This window comes from Ursus maritimus, unplaced genomic scaffold (genome assembly GCF_017311325.1).
Source record: "Ursus maritimus isolate PB19 unplaced genomic scaffold, ASM1731132v1 scaffold_21, whole genome shotgun sequence".
Taxonomy (NCBI): domain Eukaryota; kingdom Metazoa; phylum Chordata; class Mammalia; order Carnivora; family Ursidae; genus Ursus; species Ursus maritimus.
This window is the reverse complement of record NW_024424564.1, coordinates 53,846,123-53,864,618: the sequence shown is the minus strand read 5'-3', so window position 1 is coordinate 53,864,618 and position 18,496 is coordinate 53,846,123. Positions and strand designations below refer to the sequence as shown.

The following is an 18,496-nucleotide window of genomic DNA, read 5'->3' as shown; positions in this document are numbered from 1 at the left end:
CTCATCCCGGCTCTCGGGGTTCAACCCACCGGGACCTCCTTTTAGGTCTTCAAATGCCCATGGTCCAACTCTGCCCCAGGACCTTTGTACGTGCAGATGCCCCCTCCCTGCCCCTCAATCCTAAGTCGCCATTTCCCCTGAGGACCCTCCCTGACACTCCCCACAAACCGAACGTGGCATTTTGTCACGTTCTCTCATGGATCTTGATCTTTACTGTCGGGGACATCATGGGTCCTCAGTTCTAAGTCTACATTCATCTGCACTGACTTGGGCCCGCAGCCCCCATCTGTTTTACTGTCTGCGACAGCCCCGGACCCAGCCTGGCTCCAGGAGAAGCCACTGAAGACACAGGCGATGGACAGCAGGTGAGCAAGGAGGGTACAGCAGGTTCCCATGCAACACGCCCAGCAGCCAGAGCAGAGGACTGGCTGGGAGCTGGACGGCGAGGACACTGGTGGTGGTGGGGGGCATCTGAAGGACATCTGCACCCAGGCCCCACGTTTCAGGCCTCAGCCCTCCCCAGTCTTGTGCCAGGGCTCCTGGGGACTCTGACCTTGGAGAACCTGCCTGGGAGGCTGCTGGCACGCACAGCATCTGGGGGAGGCGGCAGGGGGTACTCAGGTGATTGGGGACCCACAGCCCTAACGTGTTCTCAGCCCAAGAGCCCCAGCCTCTATGGGACCACCTCTCAGCCCCACACGAAGCCCAGCTGCTTGGAGCGGCCACCTGCTTGCATACAACTTCCTCGGCAAACACGCACCGTGCAAGCACTGTGCACCGGGCTCTGTCGAAGTGGGAACACTGCCCCGACAAAGCTGCCACACCCTGGCCAGGGCGGACATCCTGGGGGCCCCTGCGAGCACATCTCGTGTGTATACTGGCCCCAGGGGGCGAGCCTGGACACAGCTCCCCGCTGGATCCTGGGCCCCTCGGGAGACGGGTCTCCTGTCCTGACACAGGCGGGGCCCTGGGACTCTCTTCCAAAAGGGCAGGCGCCCACTGTCAATGGGAGATCTCTCTCCGCCCGTGTGCCTGCAGAGCGCTGCTCTGGCTCCTCCCATTGGACTCACTTTGGCTCAGTCTGACCCTCCTGTGGTGGGCCTGGCATAAGCAGGTGCTCAGCCGAGACTCACTGGGTGAGCCAGTGCATGAACCTCTGAGTGAGCCTCCACGGTGACCTGTCAACCAAGTGCTCATGGGCTGACAGCCCCCAAGCAGGGTGGGAGCACTTCTCTCCAAGGGGAGGAGCCACGGCTTGGTCAAGTGCCCCAGGGGTCAGCTCTGTGAGCGGCTCACAAGACCGGGCTTGGATGAATTTGCAGAGAGCCAAGGAGATTTCCCTCTCACTGTCTGCTTTATGTGGGGGCACTGAGGGACAGTGAGGACAGTAGGGGACAGTGGGGGACAGTGATCAGGTCAGTGGGGACAGCTGGGGGCAGTGGGGATGGTAGGGGACAGTGAGAACAGTGGAGGACAGTGGGGATGGTCGGGGGCAGTGCGGACGGTAGGGGACAGTGGGGGGACAGTGAGGACAGTGGGGGGCAGTGAAGACAGTGGAGGTCAGTGGGAATGGTGGGGGACAGTGGGGGGCAGTGAGGACAGTGGGGGACAGTGGAGGGCAGTGGGGAAAAATGAGGACAGTGGAAGTCAGTGGGGGGCAGTGGGAACAGTGGGGGACAGTGGGGGGCAGTGAGGACAGTGGAGGACAGTGAGGACAGTGCAGGTCAGTGGGGGGTAGTGGGGACGGTGGGGGGCAGTGGCTGCTCTCGTGGGGAACAGAGGTGAGGGACCTCATGTCATGATGGCCTTGCTCCTGGGAGCCCCGGTCGGGGGATTCTGTTGCTTTCCCATCTGCTCCTCTGAGCACCAACACCCATGCGCACCCCAACTGTCTCCGTGGATCTCAGCCCCATCTGAAGGTCAAGGCAGCCCCAGACACCTCCTCCGTCCAGACGTTCGGCCCCTCCAGCAGCATCAGTGGGAAACCACACTTTCCTTAACGTGGCCACCCCCGAACTCCCTTCCCCATGACACGTGGCCGGGTTCTGCCACGTGGCAACCGTCAGCCGGGCCCACGGGAACACGTGTGGACACACAGAACTCTCCCAGAGACCCGCAGGAGTGCTGAGCGGACAGGCTCAAAACCACAGGCCATGTCAGAGACACGGGGGCCCCAGGTGGCCAAGAGCCATGTCCACTTAATCAGGGCCTCCCCAACGATGCCCCCCCGGGCCCCGCCCCGCCCTGCCCATGGTGGAGGTGGGAACCTCAGCCCCAGAGCTGCCCCCACGCTCCCAGCCCTCCCCAGCGCTCCTTCCCTCCACCAGCTCTGCCCAGAGCCCCCCCGCCCAGACGCAAAGCCCACCCACCAGCCAGAGCGAACCCTTGGCTGCAGCCCCGCAAACCTGTTCGTCTTGCTTCCTGGCAAAGCCACAAGGAGACTTCCACCTTTTCCGGTGCCTCCCTTCCTGGTGGCATAAACGGCTACATAAATAAAACCAACTGGCATTTCTGGCCGGTTCCCTCCCATAAGTTCTCACAAACGGCTCCCCGCGAGGCCAGCACCTCCCGCCCAGAGCCTGGAACTGTGATTCGACCCAGCGACGGTGGGTGTTCCACCGCTTCCCTAGTGGTGACATATTTAGGTCATCGCGGGCACACAGCACAGGACAAGGCCGCACAAACCCCCAGTCATCGATTTCTCTCTCCTCTCAGAGTGAGACAGAAACAGGAGGGCCAATTTCCTGCTCAGCACAAAGTGCTGAGTTAGTCATTCAAAAGGTGGCCCGTCCCGCCAACCTCCCACCCGCGGGGACGGGGATGGGATGGGGACGGGCAGGGACGGGATGGGGACAGGACAGGGACGGGGAGCCGCTCGGCCTGCGACAGCTACCCCTGACCTCTGGGGCTCTCCTCAGCCACTCCTGCCCCGACACTACGACCTCAGAGCCCAGACCACCAGCGGTCACCAGCCTTCTTCCCGCAGAGCCCGGGTCTGGACGCTCCGCTGCCAGAGCACCGGGCTCCCCCAGTCTCAGCACAGACCGCCTCGTCCCGAGTGCTCACTGATGCCACAACACGGGCCAGGCAGAGCAGCGCCCACCCTGTGGCCTGCCTGGGACCGCGTGCACGCCCTGCTCCCTCGGTCAGGGGGCCCAGAGAATGTCCCGCAGGGTGGGGCTGGCGACAGAGACGCTCCAAGAGCCCCCATGTTAACTTCCTATTGCTGCTGTAAAAAGCTGCAACACAGCGGCTTACATCATCAACCCAAAGTTATTATCTTAACAGTTCTAGAGATCAGAGGCCAAAGAGGGTCTCACCGGGCTAAAACCAAGGTGTCAGCAGGGCTGGCTCCTTCTGGAAATTCCAGGGAGAATCTGTCTCCTGCTTTTCCCCCCTTCAAGTGGCGCCGCGCTCCTCGGCTGGTGACCCCCAGCCGCAATGACATCATGGTGACCTCTGACTCCACCGTCACATCTCCTCTGACCGTCTGCCTCCCTCTCAGGAGGTCTCCAGGGAGTAACGAGACTGAGCCCTCCGTAAGCCAGGAGAACTCCCCCACCCAGATCCTCAGCTCGGTTACAAGCTCCTCGTGCCTCGCCAGGTGACCACAGTCAGTCACAGGTTCTGGTGACCAGGTCGCTGATACGTTCCTTCCTGAGACAAGACTCTGCGTCCAAGGAGGCTATGCTGGTCCCAGGAGGGAGTGATGAGCCCCTCCGTTCACCTGGCCCAGCGGGGGTCCCTGGGACTCTGCCTGCTCTCGGGCTGTTCTGAGCCCTTCTGTGCCTCCGTGTGGGGCAGGCTGCACCTGGCCTGCCTATGGGCCCAGGGAGCTGCCCTGGCAAGGGGGCCGGGACGCCGCCCACTCGTCCATACTAAGTGACGGGCGGGGTTCCCCGGAATGGGAGCCACACCCGCACGTCAGACCACCAGGTCACAGCCCTGCAGGGCGAACCGCTGCAGGGAACACAGCGAGGTTCCCAGCACAATGATTCGCTCCCTTTCAGGGCCCTGTGGCCTCTGCTGACCTGGAATCGACACCCAGGGGCCATTGGAAGCCTGTGGAAGGCTGGGGGAGCCAAAATGCCGGCCCGAGGACTGAGTCTGAATCCCCAAACCTTTTAGGGCGCAAGGGCATCCCCGGGAGAGAGAAGTCAGCACCACAACTCATTAATGCCCACTCTGAGCTCCTGCTGAACGGATCGCCCGCGTGAGCACAGCAAGGCTGCCAGGTGTGTGGCATCGGCTCCGCGGGAACGCAGCCTGTCGCCACCCACCTCCCACCAGAGCAGCCGGGCAGCAGACTTTCTCTTTTCCTTTTTTTAAAAGATTTTATTTATTCATTTGAGAGAGAGAGATGGAGCACTGGCGCATGCTGGGGGGGAGGAGCGAGGGGGAGGGAAAGGGACAAGCAGTCCCCATGCCAAGTGCAGAGCCTGACATGCGGGGCTCCATCCCAGGACCGAGGGATCACGACCTGAGCCGAAATCAAGAGTTGGGCGCTCAACCTCTCAAGCCACCCGGCGCCCCCGTCTTGACTCTCTAATAATGCCTGATGTCCTCATCCAAAATGCCCCCTTCCTGCAGCCCCAGGTCCCAACAAGCCAGGTCCCGCTCACATAGGCACTTTCAGGGACCCTAACAAGGAAAAGACCATCTGGTCGTGCTCGCAGCCCATTTCCTTAGAGACCACTGACCGCTGCTGTCAAAGGGACACGGCAAACGTGCCACAGACATGGAGCCCCGCGAAGAGGCCAACAGCAGCACTGTGTGGCAAAGCGTGTCATGCACAGTCACCCATGCACTCCAGCCGGCAGGCCTCCCCCGGTCTGAGAGAAGGGCAGGGTCGGCATGCTGACCAGTCACTCCAGGCACCTCGTCCACCAGCAGCCCACCACTCACCACCACCCTGGCTCAGAGGGAGACAGACACGACACCTTAGCTCATGCCCACCACACACCCAGACAGCATGGGCCACAGCCCAACCCAGCACCCCAGCCTCCAGGGAAGTCACTGGGAGGAAGGAACCAGCTTCCAGGCTATTTTTAAACCTGTAAAAGTAGAACTCTCAAGCAGGAGTCCTCTTGGCACATAATTCAACAGGCCCAGCCACAGCCAAAAATAAAAATCAAGTGATAATCCTTAAATAAAACTCCTTCCCACCAGCCAGGCCTGCAAACACAGAGACCACTGGAAAAGCTAAGCTGTTTCTGCCACCCGGCCAGGTGGGAGGCCAGCACACCTGGGGGCCCCAGGCTCCGCCCCCTCACCTCCCTCTCCAGCAGCTGCCTGCCAGCCCAATTCACCCCTCTGGCCACCGCCAGGGACCCTTCTAGAAGCTAGGACCATGTGCTCCCCACTGCGACAAGTTATCAGGTTCTAAGCCAAGGCCACAGCTTTACTTTCGATGACCAGCGAAGCAGTGGCCACTACAGCTTCCTCCCCTCCACTCAGCCTCTCTTTGGAGAAACACGGTTCATGCCGGGCAATGCCTGGCTTCTACGGTCAACGTCCATCCGCACATTCTCCCTGATGCTGGCTTCCCTACTGCCATGCTACTCGCCGCCACGGACGAGCCCTCAACGACCGTGCCCTCTGCTAACCAGCAAACAGCCCTGCCTCCAACAGCTCACCCATCGAGATGGGCTGCTGAGACACCGGCCTAGCACAGTGTTTTCGATGCGTCTTAGGAAACCGACTGGGGGTCTGGGTGAACAAGCAGTGTGTTAAAATTTTTTCCATGTAAACTGATAAGAAGTAGGATCCCAGCCTATCCCAGGAACCAACAGCCCTGCAGCCAAGAGGGTGTGCTTCATCTGGCCGCCCACGGTCCCACTCGGGGACCCGGGGCCCAGCTCTGAAACACAGCATATGTGAGCACCCAGTCCCCCATACACAGACCCTCTCTCTTTCCAACGCAGCACTTAGTGCCAGCAGCTGAGCCCTCCGGCCCCAGTACGAGCCCACAGCACTGAGCTGTGCTGAGCACCTGCTCCCCACCCAGCATGGGGGTGGGGGCAGCCGGGGACTCTGCTCCCCAGCAAGGGGAGAGCAGGCCGCGTCTCTGAGCGGCTGAGCTCACCGGGAAGCAAATGCAGCACACATGAAACGTGCTCAGAGGCCCAACACCCACAGGATGGGGGCAAGGAAGGGCATATCTAGAGGACCAGAGCTCGGGCAGGCACCCAGTAGGGCCTTGAAGGACGTGCAGAAGCATGCTCAGCAGAAGGAACATTCTTTGTCCATCCACCCATCCACTCACCTCCCCACGGACTCACCCATGCACAGAGAACGTCCATTCAGCTACGCGCGGAGCAGCCCACAGCCGCCTCCCCGCACTCCCCAGCTGTGGGAAAGCAGAGAGAAGGCAGCAGCCGCCTTCACTCCGTCACACAAGAATCGAGCTCAGTAGAGGAGATGAACCGTGGACAAGGAAGAGCCCCCTTACAGGGCTGGAAAGTCGTGCAACCCCACATCCCAGGACAGCCTCCTCTGCCAGTTGGGCCTCATGCACACCGACGAGGGTCTCCGCAGGAGGGGACCGGCCAGGAGGCAGCGGAGGACGGGGAAGGCACGCTGCCCCAGCAGCTTCTCTCCCCCCTGTACACGCGGGAGCTCGGGTGTGCCCCTGTAAGTGGGAATCACATCCTGACCTTTCTCAGAGCCCAGGGAGTCGCTGGGGTGTTCAGTGGGGGAGAGGCAGAATATGAAGAAGCGCGGTCCCAGAGCTCCGCGTGGCCCCTGCCCTAACGCTCCCCACGGAGCGCAGCGGTCCCAGAGCTCCGCGTGGCCCCTGCCCTAACGCTCCCCACGGAGCGCAGCGGTCCCAGAGCTCCGCGTGGCCCCTGCCCTAACGCTCCCCGCTGAGTGCAGCTGTCCCAGAGCTCCGCGTGCCCCTGCCCTAACGCTCCCCACGCAGCTCAGTTCTGTCACCTTCCAAAGGGCCCGTCAGAGGGCACTGCCAGGCCCTGGACACGGAGCCATCCCACACACAGCTTCCTCCCCGACTTCACCCCTCGCCCCAAGACTCCCGCAGCCCTGGGTCCCAGGGAGCAGGCCCAGCACTGGCGGGATCCAGGGGTCTCTCCTCTCAGTGTGGGCTGGGCAGGCGGGGTGCTCTGGACGACCCAGCCTGGGGTGCTGAGCTGGCCTCGGTGCTCAACGAGGAGCCGCGGCTGAACACTCGCAATGAGTAATTAAAGGGCAGACTCACCGGGCAGTGGAAGAGATCTAGAAATACGGAATGTTGGCCCGCCCAGCCTTAGGGCCAATTCCATTCCTTCGGAGATAAATCCTAGCTGATCCGCACACCCAGTCTCGCCTCTGTGATCTGTCTTCACCTTCCGCTGAACATCAGCCAATTAACAGCAGGAGCAGAGCTGAACAACCAAAAAGCCAGACCCCCGGATGGACCTCTGCAGGCCCCGATCCGCTATCGGAACCCCACACCTCACCCTGCCGCCCGCAGGCCTCGAGTGGCCGCCTCACCTCGTCTGGATACCTGTCCCCCGGCAGCAGGCCGTGGGCAGCTTCCCGGGCCCTCCTGCTAAACCCAGGCATTCAGAGATGCTTCGGGCCGCAGGACTGGACTGGCTCGCCTCCCTGACCAGCTTCTCTGGGAAGCCCCCTCACACGGGCAGCAGGGAGCCACGCTGACCCGCCATGTATCAGGGCAGCAAGGGGAGCTTGCAGGAGCACGGGGCACAGAAGCAAGGGCACGCTCTCCCCGAGACTGCTGTACCACCCCTGCGTCCTCAGGGAATGCCATGCATCTGGCACCGAGTGGGTGTCAGTGGCCCAATGAGGATGGTCCCTGCCCCGAGGGCTCAAGACCCCCGGCTGCGGCCCCCTGCGAAAGCACCCTCCGGCACGTCCAGGGAGGACGCCACAGGCCTTCACGGCAACACGGGACCCGCGCACGGGGAAGAGAGGCTCAGCCAGGCCACCAGGCAGCCCCCGGACCTGAGGCCCTAGAAGCCTTTCCCCCAAGATCCAAATTCCACGCCAAGTCACTTTTGGCGCAAGCCTGCATGTGCAGCTCATGAGGTTGAAGACCCTCCTTCCCCAGGCCCGCACCCAGCAGGAGATGGAGAAATGCACAGACACGAGAACAGTGCGCGTGAGCTCAGAGAGCAGCAGCCGCTGAACGAAAATGTCGGATGCTTTTAACTCATTTATGGGCTTCTTAACAGACTCGGGCTCCTGCCTCCCGTCACGAGCCAGAGCGCGCTTCCACCTCACATTCCCCACCCTGCGTCATTCCTCACGGGGACATCGGTACTGTTCAATATTTCACGGTGAAGCGAGCCGCTGGACACTTGGGCCATTTCCTCCTCCCCGTGAAGAATAATCGTCTGCTTTCGGAGAGAAAGCACTAGAGATAATTGAATGGAATTTTAACACTGAGCACTTGGGCATTTCGCAGATGGGAGAGCTAAGGCCACGGAGGACACAGGACCCAGGGCACAGGCAGGTTAGACCGTGTCCACACAGCAGACAGGACACGGAACACATCTAAGGACCATCTGGAGGGACCTCCAGGACGCGATTAAGTGTGGAGAAAGTGAGACCAGACAAGATTTATCTAAGGGGGAAGGTAAGGACAAACATACGTATTTGCCTCTACAAGACCCTACAAGAGTCCGCGGAGGATGAACCGCAAAATCAAAGACAACTGGTTGTCACAGAGAAGAGAAGCAAAAAGGGTGTACAGGAAGACGAACTCCACTTCGCCAAACGTACCCTGACTTTGCAACCATGCCAATAATTCTAGGGGCGCCTGGGTGGCTCAGTCGGTGAAGCGTCTGCCCTCGGCTCCGGTCATGATCCAGGGTCCTGGGATCGGGTCCCGCTCAGGCTCCTTGCTCAGCGGGGAGCCTGCTTCTCCCTCTCCCTCTGCCCCTCCCCCTGCTAAAGTGCGCCCGCTCTCTCTCTCTCAAATAAAAAGTTTTTAAAATAAAAATTTAAAGAATGAAAAGATCTCTACAATACATGTTAGCAGGGCAAAATGACATCGTTCTCCTCCTGATGGACGCACGGAGGCTACACCATCACTCCTGTGACGCTCCTGACCCGATCCCCCCATGGGGACATCAGACACTCCCAAACGGAAGGACCTGCGCTCTTCGAGAATGTCAACGTCAGGAAGCGCGAAGCCAGGCCACGTCACTGCTCGGTGACAGGAGCCGGAGGACACAGGACACCTGCATGTCACGTGTGACTGGGGACCTTCTGCTAGAAATTCCAGGACATCACTGCAACACAGTGAAGCTGGGAATAGGTCCTAGGTCAGAAAATTGTCTGGTATCCACGTTCATTCCAGACGTTGATACCTGGACTATTAGGTGAGAGAATATGCTTGCTTCTCAGGAAATACACAGAAGCAGTCAGAGCCCAAGGGACATCATGTCTGCAAATGGCCACCAAACAGGGTCAGAAAATAAAACACACAGGTGGATGGAAGGAAGGATAAGAGACAGGCGGACAAACATGGTAAAATGCTATCCTTGGGGACGATTTGGCAGAAAAGTCCACAGGGATGCTTTGTATTCTTCTTGTAACCTTCCTGTGAATTTGAAATTGGGTCAAAAGAAAAAGTGAACAGGAAACCAGAGTGATCTCTCAAGATCTCTCAAGATCTAAAGTGACGAGGAACACACGCACACAAGTCTGTATTGCGTTGAAGACGTCGTTGCAAAGGCAAGCTCACGGTCCCGTCACTGTGCGACCCTCGTGGGATCGGCTCCCCGGAGTGCAGAGGAACCAGTGAACACAGCAGGGCCACGTGGGGGCCGCACCCCGAGGCCGCTGTGTGTGTGACCTGGGGATAAAACAGCGAGGCCTTGCCCGTGTTGCTCGCGAGAACAGGACTGGCAGCAGGACAGTCAGTCAGAGAACAGTCTGACGAGGTTGAGTAAAGATCTCGTGGTTTGAAAGCAGGGGCTCGAAGAGAAAACACCAGCGCTCACAGCAGCCACACGGGGAAGGCAACGCAAGGGCCTGTTGACCTACGGACAGAGAGACACGGACGAACCCAGAGGACACTGTGCCCCATGAAGTAAGCCCAACACGAAAACACAAATACCGTGAGGTTCCACGTACACGAGGCTCCCGGAGGAGTGAGATTCACGGAGACGGACGGTGGCGCCAAGCAGGGGGAGGGGAGGGGGACCCGTGGTTTCACGGGGACAGGGTTTCAGTTTCACAAGACGGCTACGCGGTGGTGATGGCTGCACAATACCGTGAACGGGTCAGCGTCACTGAAGGGCACACGTCAAAATGGTTAAGATTGAAAATTTTAGATCATCCGTAAACTTTATAATTTTTTTTAAAAGAAAAAAACCAAAAACCCCATGCTTTTGGAAGTGAATTCAAATTATCTGAATGAACTCGGGATGCCCTACCTCTGTCCACTGGAAAGGTCTAGAAACACTAACAGCAGTAAGTACCCCAGAATCCTCATTTAGCTTCTAAACACCACTTTCAACCAAAAGGAGCCAGGGGAAATGGCTAATTGCAGGACAGGGGCAGGAAATGTTTAAGAGGAGTCTTGGGGGAGGGGGCGCCTGGGGGGCTCAGTCTATTGAGCATCGGACTCTTGATTTCAGCTCAGGTCGTGATCTCGGGGTCCTGGGATGGAGTCCTGCATTGGGCTCCACGCTCGCTGGAGAGTCTGCTTGGGATTCTCTCCCTTTGCCCCTCCCCCACCTCCACGTGCGCACACACTCTCTCTCCAACAAATAAATGAATCTTTAAAACAAAAGAAAAGCCCAGAGTGTCTTGTCACACCAGAAAGCAAGGGATTGCTCATGGAGGACTGGCTCACGTCGAAGGGACTCGGAAGCAAACCAGAAGAGGCTCCGCCGCCCAGAAGTGGGTCTATTTCAGCACCGAGCGGGCAGCAGCCACAGCGGCTAAGACACATCAGCTATGCTTAAGGCCACGATCTCGTGAGGACACTAAACAGCTCAACATCCTCACTGGTCACCTTTGGGGGACACTCTGAGTAGGGAATCGGCCCCTGATTTTGGAAACGGGGCAATAAAGGGGAAAATTCAAGCCTGTGTCCTGCCTCCGCTCTAGGAACCATCCCTCAGAACAACCAAGTAGTTAGGTTTTCAGAAATGGGTCAGTGAGCAAATGGAGAAAGAACGGAGGAGTGGAAAATGATCGTTCTGTAACCTCCAGTGGGATGACAGATCGAAGCCATGTGACCAAGGATGGAAAACACCGCAGGGAAGCCGCCACCCAGGGAGTCCTCCCAGAGAGCAGTCGGGGGACGCGGCCACGCTGGCTCCGCGAGGAGCCCACGGGGTCGCCCTGAGCAAGGTCCGGGGTGGAGGCACCCCCAGAGCTGGCCTGGATCCCTCCACAAAAGGCAAGGGACAGGGAGAACTGGCGCCACCGGAGCCTGAAGAGAGGTGCCAGCCACTGAACATGGGGCCTCGGGTGCTGCTCCTGGAGTCGCAAGGAAGTGAGGAGACGACTGGGACAATCCGAACTCGGGCTGGAGGTCTGATGATTTGAAACGATAACCTGATGTTTTCAGTTGTGACAGGACGCGTGGCTTTCATTTTTGAAACGCCACGAGCTGCCCACGGAAAAGTACAGATGGACAGGAGGCTGGCCGGGACTGGCTTCCAAAGCCGGGGTGGAGGGGGTAACCTGCCCGCCGCCGGCCGCCTCTTGCCGAAGCTGTGAGCACGTGAGACGCTCTGCTTGGGCGTCTGCTTGAGATGTTCCGTAGTTGAAGAGAATGCCCATAACTGGTGCCCCGCGGGCCGTCGTCACTGCACCGCACGCTTCTATGACGTGAGCCGCCCAAGAGTCAACAAGACGCTCCTTCGGCAAACACCGAGGAAGGACCGAGGACGCCAGCCGCGCCACAGCGGGGCGGATGCTTCTCTTCGACGCGGATCTGGTCGGCCCAGAGAGGATCCCGGTGGGTCCCAGCCGTCCTGCCTGCCTGTTGGCCTGACGCATACTTGCACCCCACCCACCCCGCCCCTGCCAGGTCACCCCTGCTCCTGGGGGCCTCCTGCTCCCCTCCCTGGCTGGGGCTCCCTGGTCAGACGCCCTCGCACGCACAGCACTGGGCTCTGCTCTTCATCAAGCCCCCGAGAAACCACCCACATCTGGCCGCCTGATCCACAAAGGGAACTGCACAAGGCTCCCCCAGCTGATGCCTTGGCAGGGTCTGTCCCGCCCTGCTGTACTGGCCAGGGAACCAGCGGGACAGCCCACCCCTCCATTCATTCCCACCTCCCTGCGGGAGCTCAGCACGGGCCAAGGTCACAGACACCAGGTCACCAGGACCTAATCAGGCGGGCCCATCACGGCCTGCAGCCCCAGGCTGACCCCGTCTGGCCCTGCCTGCCTGAGCTGGCTCGGCGACGACCTTGGACTTGTGGGGAGACTGAGTCACTCCACAGCACTTTCCTCAGAACTACTGGTGCTCAGGCCCGGCTGGCAGAGGGAAGATACCACACCTGCACACACACGGAGCCGATGACCCTGTACACACACGTGTGTACTGGCGCTTGTGCCGAGGGGAGTGCAGACAGGCTAGAGGCGTTCAGAGAAGGCAGGGCTGTGGCCCCTGGGTGGCAGGACACTGTGCAGAAATGCAGGGAGAGCCAAGTCAGCTGTTTCCCAGGAGAATAAGGCAGGGCCAGCCCCCACCACGGCTCAGACACCCGCTGTCACGTGCAGGCGAGGGTCCCACACGGCTGCAGAGCTGGGGCCCCACCGCTGGAGTTCGCACAACCCTCGTGGACAACAAGCATGATGGCTCCAATAGGGACACCGAGGGAGTGGTGTCTGTAGGCCAGCGGAGCAGGGGAAGGAAAGCAGAGGGAGGGGACCTGCCCGCAGGTCCTGCCCCCTTCCTCCTGGCCTGGCAGCTCTCGGCCAGCTCCGGGCGCATGGGGCCAAGAGGCTGCTTCTCCCTCCCTGTGTCACCCCAGCAGCTCTGCCCTCACCCTGGGTCAGTCGTGGAAGCACCACATGGCGCAGTGGGTCACACGTGCCGGTGCCATCTGCCTGCTGTAAAACCCTTCCTAGCCAGAGGGCTGTCCCTGCGCAGGGCCCCTCATCCCTGCAGCTCCTATCTGTGGAGCGGGACACAGGGGGTCAGAGATTGAAGGCAAGAGTCAAACGGGATCATCTGTGCAAGGAGCTGGCTGACGTCTCCACAGCAGTTCCTACCATTTCCATGCAAGAGAACCCCAGCGGCAGGGGACGCGAGTGGCTGCAGCAGCGGCCCACATACCGAGGCGGACGGCCACCCAAAGAGGAGCCCCTCAGGCTCCCCCTCCCTCCTCGATGTGAAACCACACAGAGCACGGAATGGAGGCTCTGCTGCGTTCTGAGCTGACCGCCGGGATTGCAACATACCAGATCCACTAAAAGCAGCAAAATCCCCAGGGAGCCTTTTATTGCCTCCCTGGGACACTGTCCTTTCCCCAGAGTAAAGACCTCACGCCGCGCGCGGACGAGAGGGGCAGAGGGAGCTTCCTCTGCAGACGTCACACGGGGCCACGCCTGTCCCCAGTGCGAGCGAGCCTGGTGACAGCTGGCAGGGGGCGTCACCAGCCCCAACACCCCGCTGCACGTCCGCGGGACGGCATTCCCCCCGAACCTCCCCACTCTGGGGTACTCACGTAAGAAGTGTTTCTCCAATAAGGCGATTTCCAGGTGACCTTTGATCTCATTTAATCGATCAAACTCTGTCCGGTTAAAGTCCTGGACTCCTGCAGCCATGATGAGGGTCCCTGAGCCAGCCTGCAAGAGAAACACCAAGAGCTCAGAGGAGCCAGCTCCAAGCACCCTGCTTCTCAGAGGGGTGCCCCGAGCACCCCTCATCTGCAAGGGCTGGGCCCACAAAGCCCCTGGGGAACAAGGAAGGCATAGTTCAGCCAGAAAGCCCGCATCAGGTCACCTTGGCTTCGCCTGCCGCTGGAAGGGACATCTCAGACACCGTGGATATCCTTGGAGTCCGGTGAGGGCAGCTTTCAGAAATGATTAAAAGAAATGAAAACCAGAAGTGTGACGCTAAACCGCTCAGCAGTGACACCAGTCTCGGCTCGGAGGGAAGGCAACCACCCAAACCTGCACTGGCCTCCCGGGAGGAGGGTGAGCGCAGCCACAGGACCCGGAGCTGGAGTGACAGGACTCCAGGAGGGTGGGGAGGGCACATCCGCAGGCCAGGATGCATCAGTCTGAAGGGACAGTGGCTCCCCGAGGTGAGCAAACCCCAAACAGGGGCCTGTGCTGGTCCACAGAGGGCTGACGTCCCGAGGGGTGCGGGGTAGGCTCCGGTTACAGCTGCCTGCTGCCGCTCGCCCAGGGCCTTGGCCCAGGCAGCCACTTGCGTCCTGCTGACAGGAGGGGCAGAGGTGCAGCGCAGGCCAGCACCACCTGGCCTGCCCAGACGCACACACTGGACACTTCCACGGTCACCCCCACAGCTGCACCCTAATGCTGAGCTGGCGAGAAGCGGCACCCGTGTGCCTCCCCATGCGACAAGGGGGGATCTGACTCCCAGTGTGACCCTCCTCCAGGCCAGGTGAGGGTAGAAGGGGACACACAGCCCAGACAGGGTCCAGGACAGACCCCTCCATATACTGTCGCCTGCTCTGAGGCCACATCTCAGGAAGGAGGAGCTGACGTCAGGAAGCCAGCAGGTTCTGGGAAGACCCTCTGGCCTGTCGCTGCCCGGACCCTTGACCTGTTGGACTTTGAGCTCCTCTGGCCACTGGGGCGAGTTCCCATGTTTCTCTGTAGCCCCCAGGGGCCTGGCAGCAGTGGGCACAGGGACTGGGGGAATGGGGTGGAAGGCAGGCTAATTCCACTTGCCCTGCCACAGGGAAGACGACCCATTCGCCCCTGCAAACAAACTCATCCGTCCCTTGCCCATCCCCCACCTCGCCGGCCAAGGCGGTGAGCAGAGGCTGGCCAGGAAAGGCAGCTCTGCACTTGACTCCAGGTCTGCCGACTCCTCCCCAAAAGCGAGCAGGTTCACAGGGCCACGTGTGAACGCACTAATCCAGGTCCTCGGAGGCTATAATGCACGTCCATCCGTCTCTAGGACGCCGGAACGAAGTCTGTCTAGAACTTGCCCGAGAGCATCAAGAATCCCCGTAGGGTCCCCCTCGGGTCTAAGAGCGCCAGGGCCCCTCAGGGTTCTGGGGTGACTCGATGCTGAGGGCAGCTCTGAGCCAGAGCCCCGTGGACGGCAGGGGTGCGGAGGAGCTGCTCCGGGGAGCTGACCAGCCAGCAGAGCACCGATGGGGAAGGCAGGCCCCAGGGGTGGCACTCTGGAATTCTGAGGTCTGAGCCCCTCTGTGAGCCCCTCGAGTCCCTTCAGCTGACACCTGCCAGACTTCGAGAGTGACACTGAGCTGGGAGTCAGGGGCCTATAGGCGGGACCTGGCTGAACAAACCCCCAAGGCTGCAGTATCACCGCCATGAAACCGGGGCTGGCCCACTTCTTCTTCCAACTCCCCACCTCTCGGTTCCCCTGCAGCCCCTCAGGCAGGAGTCTGCCCCCTGCCTCCTGAGCATGGGGTCAACTGTCTGCCCTCACTCTAGGGCTCTGGTCACACCTCTCCTCACTGGCCTGTCACTGACCACCTGGGTGGGCCTGGCCTTGGTCCCCCGTCCTCACCTGCAGTGGCCCTACCCCCCGGCCACACCCTGGACATCACCCCAACTCCTGCACCCTCTCCCCGCACACCCTGCCGTCTTGGGCCTCCTCAAGCCTGTCTGCCAGCCCAGGACCCCTTCCTGCCCACTCCCTTCCCCTCCGCCACTGCGTCCATTCATCTCTGCCCAGCACCCTGAGACCGGCCAGGCACGAACCGACAAGTACTACAGGACTCTCTCGCGGGAGGTCCCTGGACGAGTGGGTCCGTAGAGACGGAAAGTAGATGTGGGCTCCAGGGGCTGGGGGACGGCGTGGGGTCGGTGTTTAATGGGGACGGGGTTTCCGTTTGGGGTGAGGACGACGTTCTGGAGCTGGACGGAGGTGGTGGTCACACAACGCTGTGAATGCACTTAATGCCACGGAGCTGTATACCGAACAGGGGCCAAAATGGTGAGTTTAAGGATGTTTTACCACAGTGAAAAAGAAATAAAGTAAAAAGAGCAAAGCCTAAGCACAAACATGACCGGCCTCCCTCACAAAACAGCTATGAACCGTGGCCACGCTCTTCACCCGTCAGGCCGGCAGAGCAGGAAGCCATGGGGACGACGCTGGGGCCGTGGCAGGTGCGGGGATGACACCCCAGGTCGTCTGAGGACAAACTGCACCCCGCGGCTGGGCGGCCTGGTAACAGCCACCAGGACGACACAGCCCGGGCCCAGCACGCCCATGCAGGGGATGAGTGCCACATGGGAGAGGGTCCCTCGGCGGGGAGCGGTCAACGCGTCGATGGCACATTCCAGTGCTGCCACCAATCAGACCTCCACGCAGCCTCAGACCCGACCCCAGAGTGGGGCACGGGCACGGCCCTGCAGATCCTCTGCCCTGTCGGTCGCCATCCCCATACAGGGGGCTGTGCTCCAGGGCGAGTCCGGGTCTCTACCGAGACAGCAACCATAGCAAGGCAGTGGCCACAGAGCCCCGGCAGGACGGACAGACAGACGGAGCATGGCGCCAGACGGGTCCACTGCAGGACCCCCGTCACACCCCATGGTGAGCTCAGACCCCCGTGTGGGGACTCGTGCTTCTGAGAAGCCGCGGCACACTCGGCCCAAGGACCGCCACGGACAACTGTGGCTCACGGTGCCCCAGGCTGCCACTGGCCAGAAGAGCAAAGACACCACTTTCCCTGCAACACAAGCCCGTGGAGCTCTGCACCACACTGTGCACCAGGAGACCCGCAGCAGGGCCCAGCCTCCCAGGAACCCCAGGCTGGAGGACCAGCCCACCTAGGCGAGGGGACAGCGGCCAACGCCCAGGCAGCCTCCACTCTGGGCTCTGCAGCACCTGGCCCACCTAGTCGGGCAGCCTGGCTCCTAGGAGCCTTGCCAGTAAATTATTCATTCCTGCCAGGGGCAATCTCGCAGTCCCTTCTCTAAGGCATTAATAATACAAGAAGCCAGAGAAGGTGAGCGCTCACAGGCCACACCTGGGAAGAAAAGCTGGCTCGAGTGCTCAGAGAGGAAACCAAAGGACCACCAACTTTGGTCATCCACACCAGGCAAGATGGCTCTGGGCTCCTTCAGTGGCAAAGAGGAACATTCGGGCAGCTGTGCCCACGATGGTGAGCCCCGCAATCACATCTGGCCAGAGAGCCCACCCCACCCCTTCCCCACTCCCAGCTGAAGAGGCACAAGCTTCCAGAAGGCAGGGCCCACTCAAACCCGGTTCCCGCACGGCCATGCTGCCTGGCTGAGGCTGCTCAATGGGAGTCTGCCGCCCCGTTAAAGAGCGCCCTGCAGACCAGCCCACAGGGGCCAGCTCTGCCTCCACCTGGGACGATGAGGGCCCAGCCTGGGCTCAGCTGGCTGCCGAGGGTCGGGGATGTCAGGCTGGGGTCTGTGCATGACTTCGCCACGAGAAGTCTGCCAACCTCCCAGGAAGCCGACGAGGAAGGAAAAGAAATCCAGCGGCTAGACAGACCAGTGGTAGAGGCAGGGCCGTGTGAGCGTCGGTCGGGGGCACGAGCCCCTGCCAGTGAGGGCCAGCACGGAGCAAGACAAGGACAAAGGAGAAGCCGGACGGGGCAGGACACGGCTGCCGAGTCCACACTCAGCTTGGCCATCTGAGGATGGGGGACAGCCCCTCGCCTCACACTGCAGGACCCGGAGCCAAGGCCAACAGAGGGGGGGACACTCCCGCCACCAGGAGGCCCGCACGGCGCACTCACCGGGTCCCTCAGCTCCTCGCTGTCCCGGGCCGAGGTCCGAGGTACCTTCAGGGGCCCTTCGTCTCCGCACTCGGTGTCCGAGGCGTTTGGGGACTCTGCTAGATCGAGGAAGTCATCTCTCTTGTGACCTCTGAACCTGATTTTGTCCAGCCTCCTTAGCATGTTCAGCACTGAGCCCCTCTGCTTTACCTTAACATGACGGTCGGGGTCCCTGCAAGAGAAGAAAGGAAGAGGCTCGGTCACTCGGTCACTCGCCCGCTGGCCACCTGCCCCCACGGCGCACCCACCAGGCTGAGCACACGGCTCTTCTACACACACTTCGGTCCTGTGGCTGAGCCCTGCCATCAGGAGTGGCCAGTCTGGCTTTTCAAGGAAGACTCGGGGCCCACTGTCTCCCACCTTGCACCCACCAGCCAGGGCCCCTCCATCACTCCCACTCAGCTGGCCAAGCTCCCATCCCTGGCCCCACCAAAGTCGCCTCCCCCCATGTGCCCCAAAAGGCAGAAGGAAGCCAAGTCTCTCAGTAGGACCTTCCCGGCCACAAAGACAGCCAGCCTGGTGCACAGGGAGGCCAGAGACCCTGCGGAAAGCTAGGGCAGAAATGCTTCAAAGAGAAGGGG

The 18,496-nt window shown here is 60.9% G+C and overlaps 1 protein-coding gene across 2 annotated transcripts in view; it reads right to left on the bottom strand.

The window, feature by feature from the left end:
- The window catches only part of GRAMD4 (GRAM domain containing 4), a 46,121-nt gene extending 28,013 nt beyond the window's left edge, over positions 1 to 18,108 (bottom strand). For both annotated transcript variants that reach the window (XR_005836798.1, XM_040637728.1), the window contains exons 1-2: positions 17,877 to 18,108; positions 13,665 to 13,785 (exon numbers count right to left, since the gene is read on the bottom strand). Coding sequence is in view for 1 of the 2 variants with exons in the window: in XM_040637728.1 (XP_040493662.1) it covers positions 13,665 to 13,785; positions 17,877 to 18,038 (283 nt within the window). In the remaining variant the exon portion in view is untranslated. The remainder of the gene's footprint in view (positions 1 to 13,664; positions 13,786 to 17,876) is intronic.
- Positions 18,109 to 18,496: the final 388 nt, after the last annotated feature.